This window comes from Dysidea avara, chromosome 4 (assembly GCF_963678975.1).
Source record: "Dysidea avara chromosome 4, odDysAvar1.4, whole genome shotgun sequence".
Classification (NCBI taxonomy): Eukaryota; Metazoa; Porifera; class Demospongiae; order Dictyoceratida; family Dysideidae; genus Dysidea; species Dysidea avara.
This window is the reverse complement of record NC_089275.1, coordinates 22179144-22189857: the sequence shown is the minus strand read 5'-3', so window position 1 is coordinate 22189857 and position 10714 is coordinate 22179144. Positions and strand designations below refer to the sequence as shown.

General features: G+C 37.4%; 1 protein-coding gene across 1 annotated transcript; it reads left to right on the top strand.

Moving 5' to 3' along the window:
• Positions 1-4603: 4603 nt before the first annotated feature.
• Positions 4604-6109, top strand: LOC136254331 (TNF receptor-associated factor 4-like). Its single transcript, XM_066047010.1, has one exon. It carries the CDS (start codon positions 4690-4692, stop codon positions 6019-6021), a length of 1332 nt encoding a protein of 443 aa, XP_065903082.1. The 5' UTR covers positions 4604-4689; the 3' UTR covers positions 6022-6109.
• The last annotated feature ends 4605 nt before the right edge of the window (positions 6110-10714 follow it).

Here is a 10714-nt window from a genome sequence, read left to right as displayed (position 1 = left end):
AGATCACTAAGGCCTTACAGAATAGTTTGACTATTTGACTAAAAAATACCCACCACAAATGCCACAGTAAACTAGAGCACAGTTCTAGTGGTAAAGGATATGGAAATAACAGATATTTGGTTTCCTAGAACTGGCCTTTATACCTGGTGGATTTATATAACTATAAGTACTGCTCTTTATTCACATGCACTAGGCATTGTACTTGTATAGTTTTGATCATTGTATCTAAGAGTGAATCATTCCTTGTCCATTGTACCCTAATGGCAAAACATTTGCCTCTTGTGTTTATTAACACTTTACAGTGACCAGCACTGAAAGTCTGACACCCTCCTGGAGGAAGACTGAGTATGGCCTCAACTAGACATTGGGTGCATGACCTGCAGTTTGGATACTGGGGTTGGAGGGATTTTTTTCCTTACTTTGGTCCCTTTTCTGTTACACCTTATCAGTTATAAGTCATTAAGTCTAAGTCCTTGAAATTAGGTTAGGTAATCCTAAGGCTGCAGCACATGTTGCATGGGTAAACTTAAAGTATTCATAAGCGCTACTTTGTTCATTATGCTTTATGTGGTGCACTGCCCAATGGTATTGTGTAATTTGCAGCTTTACTATGGATATACATTTACAGTGTCAGATCACACTTTTATACATAAATTGTGGTTTCAACCTGTAACATGAGTTCACAATGTCATTAAACAAAATACTAAAAAGAAATGTACAAAAACCACTTCTACAGATTTTAGCAATGTCCATTTTCTTCCAGAAAACATATGCAAAATATCTTTGAAGTAGAAACATTTCTTTTATGAAACCCTATGCAAATCACAAAAAAGACTGTAGCTTAGTTTTAAAACATTCTTTTTTAAATGGCCTACTATATGACCTGTTGGGCTTAATGAGAGTTTTCATCTATGTACCACATAATTATTACCAAACTCAAAACTATAGCTATTATACGTAAAACTATAGATATGAAAAACTAAAAACTATAAATTAATATACAAATCGTGAGATAATTGTGGTTGTTGTCATGGTAACCTGTGTACAAATAAGTACAGATACATTAACATAACCATGTACAAAAAACAGAATTAAGATATGTGGTGTACATCTCAAGTTATAAACAGAAACATGAAATTAAAATTTTTGGATGTTAATGCCTTGTTGCACTATATTAGCATAAAACTTCAAACGTCCATAACTTTTTTTTCCTCAAAGGGGATTTTAGAGGATTTCGGATATGTTGTTCTCCAGAAATTCTGCATCTATTGATACCAAATTTATCTTTATACCATTTTTTTCCAAGTATCACCCTTCAACAACCATACTATTTGCTAACTGCATTCACTAAGACGGCTTTCACGGTAATTCGCCCACTTGTGTTTAGGTCATGGCATTGTTCTATGTGTTTATGATACGTCATAATTGTTGAATGGCTTCATAACATTGCAGTGGTTTGGTGAAAAGAATGCAATAATGTGTCTGGCATTGGTCATGTTTTGGTCAACTTGTTTACTGTTTCAACAGTGCTGTATAGGGATCAAAGGGAAGATACAGCACACTTGGGCAAATACAGCACAGTTGAAATAAATACAGCACCCTATCAGCTTTGAAGTGTGCAGCCAGGTGTACAGTATGGAAATAAAAGTACACTTTTCACTTTGATCTTTTCACCCAAAGTACAATAAGGTAGTGAACAGAATATGTACTATGATATCACAATGTATACATAACCAGTCAGGGACACATCCTGCACTCACAATACCAGTGTGGATTTTTATTTTATTTTTTACTAACTAGATAGCTGAATAAACTAGCTAAAACGACTTAGAAAGCACAGTTTTCTTACACTGCTCTAGCAAGGTACCAACTTTTAAAAGGTGCTGGATGGCTGCACTAAGCCACCAGTGGTGCAAAAAACCCTAAGTAAAATGGCAATGCGGGCGGGGATGAGAAACTAATAATTAAGTTTATGTGGCCTTAGATAGTTAGATTTAGCACACTTGTTGCAGCCCAATATTTGTTTCTGAAATCCAGGTTTTTCAAAAAGCTAATGCGGGCATTTTACCCATGTAGCTATTTCTGAAATTTCACATTCTCCAAAAAAGGATGCAGGTGGTGGACCTGAAACATAATCTCCAATTGGAGTGGCCTTACCCAGCCATGCTAGCAAGAATTCCAGGAAGTCGTTTGAAGACTTTTTACACAAATCATACATTGAACCTTTTTGAGAGACTCTGTCCTTTGCCAGCACACTCAACATCGCAACTGTTATATAGCCGTACATCTGTAGAAGATACTTTTAAAATATCTTTAGACCTTTAAACTTTCGTTTTGAAGGTCCCTGGCGTGTCAATCAAGTACTTTACGTCGCCACACTTCAGAATTCCGTGAGATTTTCCGCCTGAGCGCTGTCTGACTCATTACAACGTTGCAGGACGAAAACTTTCATCAACAATATGTAGCTTCAAACAATAATGTTATGTACGTAATCACTCATTTCCATCATTACTTCTGTTGCCCTGCAAAAATCGCGTTCACGTGATCATTTTTTTTTTTGAAGTTTTTAAAACTATACAGTCTATTTCAGGTTGGTTGTCCACGGAAGCCAAATGCAAAAATATCACGTGAATAGAATAACCAATGAAATTTCACGCCAGGCGGACGGCGCTAGTTTAAACTGAAGGCTACTGATCTCATTGGCTACTTTCAAGCACGTGACTTTTAACATTTCGTTTCTCTAGTCAACCAACCGGAAATAGACTGTAATCACGTGACGTCTAGTCTCGCAAAGTAGAACCGCTGTATTGTATTTTGCATGTTGGTTGTGGGTAATGGTAAAAGGAGAAATAGGAAACGGGAAACGAGAAATGAGTGGAAATGGAATTCCTTCGTTGCAGAACACTCTTCATTTGTAATTGAAGGGGTAGCAGAGCACAGATTTTCTCACGACTTTTATGGCCGAAGTAGCAGTGACTGCTGTATTAGAGTGTTTGCAACTCAATTGCTAAAAAAAATCATAAGATAAGCATACAACTGTACTAACAGAATGGAAATTGTATAATGTCTTTGTACAATATCAAATCTATCAGTTAGATAAAGTCCAGAGGAGTGCACCCTATTTCATTATGAATGACTTCTCGATTCAGCAGCATGCTGGATCATCTACCCTGGCCAACTTTAGAACAAAAGAAGAAACTACTTATGCTCTTTAAATTGATTCACTGTCTTGTTGAAGTCTCATCATGTTACTCTAACTCCCTTAATCTCATGTACTTGCGGTCACTGTCATCATTATGCTATCAGTCCACCAATTAGAACTGAAAATATTTACATTCTTTCTTGACTTTAGCAACAAAATTATGGAATGATCTACCTCAATCACTAATGATGTTGATGATTTTATGCAAGTACTTGAACTCTACATATATATATCCTTCGCACCCCCTGTATGATTATCTGTGTTTGTAAATTCTTTTACACAGTAATAATTAAATTTCTGTTGGTGGATAATGCATATCACCCTGGCGGTATCAGTGGCTTAAGTTGAAGTGACTGCTCTATTACAGAATGATCAGAGCATTATACAGGTTTAACGTCATTACGAGCTTCTGAGAATTTTAAAATAATACAGTGGTATACATGCCAACTTGGATTTAAGCATTAATGTCATAATAGTGGTAGTGCATTTGCTAGCTGACTATAATTATAATCTAGCCACTGATACCACCACCATCAGAAATTTGATCAAAGATATTATTCAATTGCCATTCTGTTAATACAGTCATCATTTTTAGCAATTGAATTGCAAAACACTCTAATACAGCAGTCACTGCTACTTCGGCCACCAAAATTGTGAGAAAATCTGTGCTCTGCTATCCCTTCAATAGAGCGTTTTCATTTCCATGGTAACGAATAATGCCGTAAAGGGCACACCTACGGTCGCCATATTGTTGAACCACGTTGCGGTAGTGATTGTTGTTTTAACAGCATTTGTATTGTGAATACAATGGTTAACTGTGCTATTGTTGGCTGTTCTAGTGACAGTAGCAAGCCTGGAAGGAACAATTGCTCGTTCAAAATCTGTGCTCTGCTACCCCTTCAATTACAAATGAAGAGTGTTCTGCAACGAAGGAATTCCATTTCCACTCATTTCTCGTTTCCCGTTTCCTATTTCTCCGTTCCTGGTTTTACCACTACCAGTCGGTTGTCAGTCGTACAAAAATTCTGAATAGGACTCACGTGAAAAGCAACCAATGATAAGCGGCCAGACATTTTCAAATTCTTTCGAAGTATCTGATTGGCTGTTTTTTACGTGATATCGCCAGCGAAATAAATTGTAACTGACAACCGTCTTGCAATCTAGAGTAGTATCGCCAGCGAAATAAATTATAACTGACAACTGTCTTGCAATCTAGAGTAGAATCGCTTTTTGCAAGACGGTTGTCAATTACATTGTACAATTTATTTCGCTGGCGATATCACGTGAAAAACAGCAAATCAGATACTTCGAAAGAATTTGAAACTGTCTGGCCGCCTATCATTGGTTGTTTTTCACGTGTCCTATTCAGAATTTTTGTACGACTGACAACCGACTCGCAAAAAGCGATACTGTATACAGCCTACAGCGGCTGGTTTACAGCGGCTGGTTTACAGCGGCTGGTTTACAGCTACTGATTTATTGAAGTTATGGAAATAGATCTAGTTACGCAGACTACTCAACATTGCCTTGGTGGATACGACCACAAATTTGTTGCCGCTCCCCATGATCGTTTTGTTTGCAAAATATGCGACCTTCCTTGTCGAGATTCTCAATTGACTGTGTGTTGCGGGCACAACCTCTGTAAGTCTTGTCTGGATAATGTCAAGAAAACTACCGAAGTTTGTCCATTGTGTCGCGATGGACAGTTCTTCACTGTCCCTAATAAGCAGGCTGACCGAGAAATAAGAAGCCTTTACGTGATGTGTACTAACAATGAGAGAGGTTGTGAGTGGCAGGGTGAAGTAAATAACATCAACAATCACCTTCTAAATGATAATGGTTGCCAATATATGGATATAAACTGCCCTAACGAATGTGGGAAGTTGTTACAAAGACAGGGACTCACTAGTCATGTTGAAGCAGATTGTTCACGTCGCAAGATTGAATGTCAGTATTGCAACATTAGAGGTGAACATCAATTTATCGAGAACAAACACAAGGAGCAGTGTTCTAAACTTCCCTTGCCTTGTCCCAACGATTGTCAGGTAGGGACTATTCTTCGTGAAGACATGGAAGCCCACAGAAAGGAGTGTCCCCTAGAGATGATCCAGTGTCAGTACCACAATGTAGGCTGCGAGGTGGGGATTGTGCGTAATAAGAGAAAAGCACATGAAGAAGAAAGCACAGAGGAGCATTTACAATTGACCAAAAGTAAACTAGCCAAAACTGAAGAATTGATGTCAGAAAGGATCAATAATTTAGAATTGGTGGTGAATCAGCTGATCAGTAAGAGCATATCAGTTGATAAGATAATTGCTCCAGCACATTCTTCCATACATCTGATTACCACGTCAACACTCGTATGTCCAGTTACAATGAAGATGTCCCAATACAACAAGTACAAAAGGAGCGGTAATAGTAGTAAATGGTACAGCGACAGCTTCTATAGCCACAATAATGGGTACAAAATGAGTTTGTATGTTTTGGCTTCTGGTCACGATGCTGGTAAGGGGACTCACATGTCAGTGTTTCTGGTTATCATGAAGGGTCCATATGATGATGAACTGTCTTGGCCACTGAGGGGAGCATTTGAGATAGGATTACTGAACCAAATCAGTGACAGCAACCATCATTCATGTCCCGTCACATATGATGATGACACCCCAGATGAAACTGCTGGTAGAGTTATTGAAGGAATGAAAGCTGCATACGGGCATGGAGTTCCTCTATTTATCTCTAACGAAGATCTATTTAAGAATACCTCCACTTGTCAGTATATCAAGGACGAATGCATCTTCATTCAAGTTAGTAAACTGTAAGCGTATATATATAGGTGCTACTTTTCTGTGTATGCATTCAGTATGCAAGCTTAATTTTAGTAATAAACATTGCAATATTTTTTATTCATTTTATAGTAAAGGGATTTTGCAAGTGTACTAAGTAGTAACATGACAAGAGCAGGGATTATAGTACCCTGCCTTGCACTTGCCCACAAATATGAACTACTTATTGACACAAAATGTCTTGTTTAATATAATGCTCATTAGGAATTTCCAATGTATTGTCAAGGTTGGCTTGAGTGCTGTAGGCATAAGTATACAGTGCTTCTGATAAGAATTCTTACAAAATGTTGGCAGTAGGCAGTACCTTTGTTGTGTTGGATAGATTTTTGTGTTGCTAGGTACATTGTGTGGTCACTCATTTGGGTGGCCTGAATGTTTTATTTTATATAGCAGCTAAGTGACAGCTGTTACCTGGGCTTGGTCTCCTTTGATAGGACAGTATGTCCTGCCAAATGGAAGTATGGTCAGACAATGGTAAATTTGTCTGGAAGTTGTGTGACCATTATCAGGAGCACTGCCATAAAGAGTCCTTCTTATGGACCAACTTTATGAATTCTCTTACACAAAGGGAATTTCCCTTGGAATGTTTACACTTGGCCACTAATGTAGGTTGTAAAAATTGTACCATTGCTTAGCAACAAATTAAAGTGATTTGGGTCATTAGTAGTATGAATTAACAATTAATCAAGCATATACACATCTCAGACCTTAGGCTTCCTTCCTTGTTATTTGACAGGACACTAGTAAAAGCAATGGAAGGCAATACCAGGATATTGACTTGTAACCGTTACTAAATTATTTGTAACTGGTAAAATAATGCTTTTAGCATCATTATAAAAACAGTAAACAAAGAAATTTTATATTTTTGAGTATGGGATCATAGCAATGACACAAGTGATGTCATCAACACCCTCAACCGTACTATTGGTCATGTGTAGCTATGTGACTGAAGTAGGAATTAAATGTGCACTAGTATAGCTGCAGGTGTAAATGGCCCATTGCCTTTTATTTCTATGATCCCTATATACTCGATTATAAAACTTCTAACTTTTCCTTAGACTATGAATAAGGTTACGGGCTTGAATTCTTCACTGTTCAGGCCTTAAATTAACGTGCGGTCAATGGACAAAATTAACGTGCGGTCAATGGACAAAATCCGCGCAAATAGCACAATGTCTGCACATAATTGGTTTTGGGCGGACACCCATGTCCTTGCAAAACCAATAGTGGTACCATAAAAGCTGATGTGTGCATGTTTGTAGTGCTAACAATAACTGCATGTCACTTGGTTGCTAGGAGATACTACATTTTCCCAACCCAAGGATTTACCAATGCCACCTCCCCTTGTGTACTGCTATCACCAGCAGCTGTTATGACCATATGTTGCAGCTATGTGGTTGTGTTTAACCTCAAAACTTTCAATGAAAACTCCCTATTCCAATTCCAGCAGTCTATACAAAGTGCTCCTCTAGCTCATGTCTGTACAATTTGACGCTATGTCTGTACATTTGTGAATATGTAAGGACATTTATCCTCAGCACCTTAAAAATTAAATTAAGGCCTGCTGTTTGACATCACTTCAGCCCAAGACATGCCTTTTCGCCAGTTACGATACACACAACATGGACCTACCATGTACAGATGTAACATCGCAACATACATGTTAACACATGTACAGACACATTAAGGGGAAAATTATAAGATCTAAAGGACAGCTGCCTTATTCACTTACTTACTTACAATTAATTATAATCACTTACATACTACAAAATATTATTAAAGTTACATGAGTGGGGAAGCTGAAGCTGTTGTACTCCTTTGTGTACCATTTCTTTTTCCACTACCACCTAAGTGTTGATTGGTGGTAACGCATGGCATGGCTATGGTGCTTTATTTTCCGTAGTGTGACTGGATTGATTGCAGGTACTGTTCTTCATTTGTAATGTTCTAACAAGTGGAACATAGTTGTAACTGAAGTGAAATGGCTACTTCACAATTGATAGTCGGGGCACATGTTCAAAAGTAATTCCCATAATGACTACATTGATTGCAGGGGCACTTCTCATAAAGTATTCTTCATTTGTAATGCTGTATAATGAGTGATAAAATGGTGACTATATACATTTCAGTCATTGATATTTGGGGCACACATTTACTAGTGTGAGTAAATTGTTTCCTTTGATGCGGTATGCAATGCTAATGAATCATGTTACTACAAAAATGTAAACACAACAAGTGCATTAAACAAATTTAAGGAAAATTTTAAAATTTTACATTTGAATATAGATCGCAAAAAGTAGTGAAACAAGGGAGGTTTTCTATACCTGAACATAAAAGGTTTTCAGTATGGACACTACAACAAACATTTAAAAAGTGTGGCAGAAAGCTTAAAAGGTGGTCACTACAAGCTTTGTAAAGAAAGAAAAATTATGAAAAAGGTGTGTAAAAAAGAAAAAGAAACCAAATCAGGAATTGAACCCTGGCCATCATGACAACTTTGGCAACTTGAGACTCATGCGTTAACCATTGTGCTACCAAGTATAGTACTTATGTCAACTTTTCACAGATACCGATATTGATTTGGTACCGGTACACCTCTAGTAGCTGCTGTACTGTTGACAGGTTGTTGAAATGAATTAACTGACATGCAGATAGTGGCTTTGGAGTTTGTTTTTACTCTCATTTCTTCTTATCTACAGACAATAAGACAGATGATATAATTGTATTGTTTTGACACATATACATGTGTACTATAATGTAATACAAGTATAAGGAAAAATTACAATTTTTACCTAGGGATCACAAAGTAATGAAACAATTAAGCTAGGTCATCTAGACCTGCAACACATTGCCTATGGCTGGCCATGTAGGGTATATACAAAAAGATACAAAATCTGAAACAAAAACAAAGCAGTTATGCTAAAAAAGATGCAATTGAAAAGAGTTGTGAAATTGAAGGTGGTGGACAAGAAATGGCTGCATTGCTAATAAATTTTAATAATGGCTATATTCAAGAGGGCCCCTTAACTAATAGGTTCTAAGGAATGTTCATGCAATTTTGATGATTTTCTCTGCTCTGTCATGACTATGGAAAAATATGACACTAAGCCAACTAACTTAATGCAACAGTCAACATGCACAAAATTTAATATACATTCTGACAAGGAATGCATTAAAAGTGAAGCGTGTTTGCCATCCTGTGCCAGTAGTCCAGTCCACACTGTACCTACCCTCTGGGCTATATAGTCTGGGGGTAAACCCTTTTGAAATTTGTACTTAACATTATAGGTTTGGAGCATCAAAATCACTCTCTAATCCAACATGGCACCTCTACAATTCAGAACACCTCTATAATCTGATATCATTTACAATTGCTTCACCAATATAAAATTTTCTATACATTGATTGATGGAAGTTCCCAGTTCAGCATGATGCTATATGAATTCTTTTTGTGTTTGTTTGCCTGCTTGGGCTCCAATTCAAGGAAATAAAACCAACAGCATTCACGTAAGTTATTCTATCCAATGGTGTGTTCTAAGTTTTCAGAAATTTGTCAAGTAATGTATTCAGGGAATTGATTTTACATACTGAGATATTCTAATAGAACAGTCAACCACCCTAAGTGTATTATTACTGCATGCTTCATAATGATCAGCACTAAATGTCAGTATCTCTTAAACATTAATAGAGTGCTCCTTCTATTATCCGAACTTGTTGGGCCCTGAGTGTGTTCAGATAATCGAAAATTTCGGATAATAGAAGCCCATTCATTAATATACACAGCCCTGTTCAATTGTTCTAATAGAACACACACTTTAGACAAAATACTCTAATAGAACAGTCACCTCTACAGGTAATGGAAAAATTGGATAATCAATGGGCCACTGCCTGTAGCAGCACATGTATAGTGAAGATAGTCTATAAAAATCTTATCTCAGGGTGAGGATATCTAAAATCTAAAAAAATTCTGGCAGCATCCCTCAAGAATTCCAGAATGGCATCCTTGCATTGCATACTTCAAATTTCACATTGACCCTGTCACCTATATGTCAGTAATGAGTTATAGAGTTTTGAGGAAATCTGCTAGGTTCAATTTCAGTCTAAAAACATACTGGGGAGAGTATACAAATATCATCCACAAATAATTCAATACACACCATTAAAGCTGCACACATTACTCTAGCTACATGTGTACATGTATTAAGTACTTGTGTCACTCCGTGGTTATAACTATACAATGTGTGCACAGCCTCTGTAAATCTTGTCTGGATAACGTTAAGAAAGCTACCGAAGTTTGTCCAGTTTGTCGTGATGGACAGTTTTTCACTGTTCCTAATAAGCAGGCTGACCGAGAAATAAGGAGCCTTTACTGGCAACCGTTGTACCAATCAAAACACACGCATACGTGTTGATATCGATCAGAGAGAGCAACTCACGGCGAACTATATAGCAATGTGTAAGTCAATAAGTATAGTTTATTTAGTAACAATGTTAAACCGAGTCAGGTCATCCAGGTCCTGCTTTACAGATTATTCGAGTCTGATCCCACGTGCTAAATTAAATGTGGACGTGTTACCACACGTCATAGCGTAGCTCTGCTTCTTTCGTGAGCCACGCCCACTTACGTAAATTACAGTCTGTAGACATGGTAGCCACGTCCATTCATCAG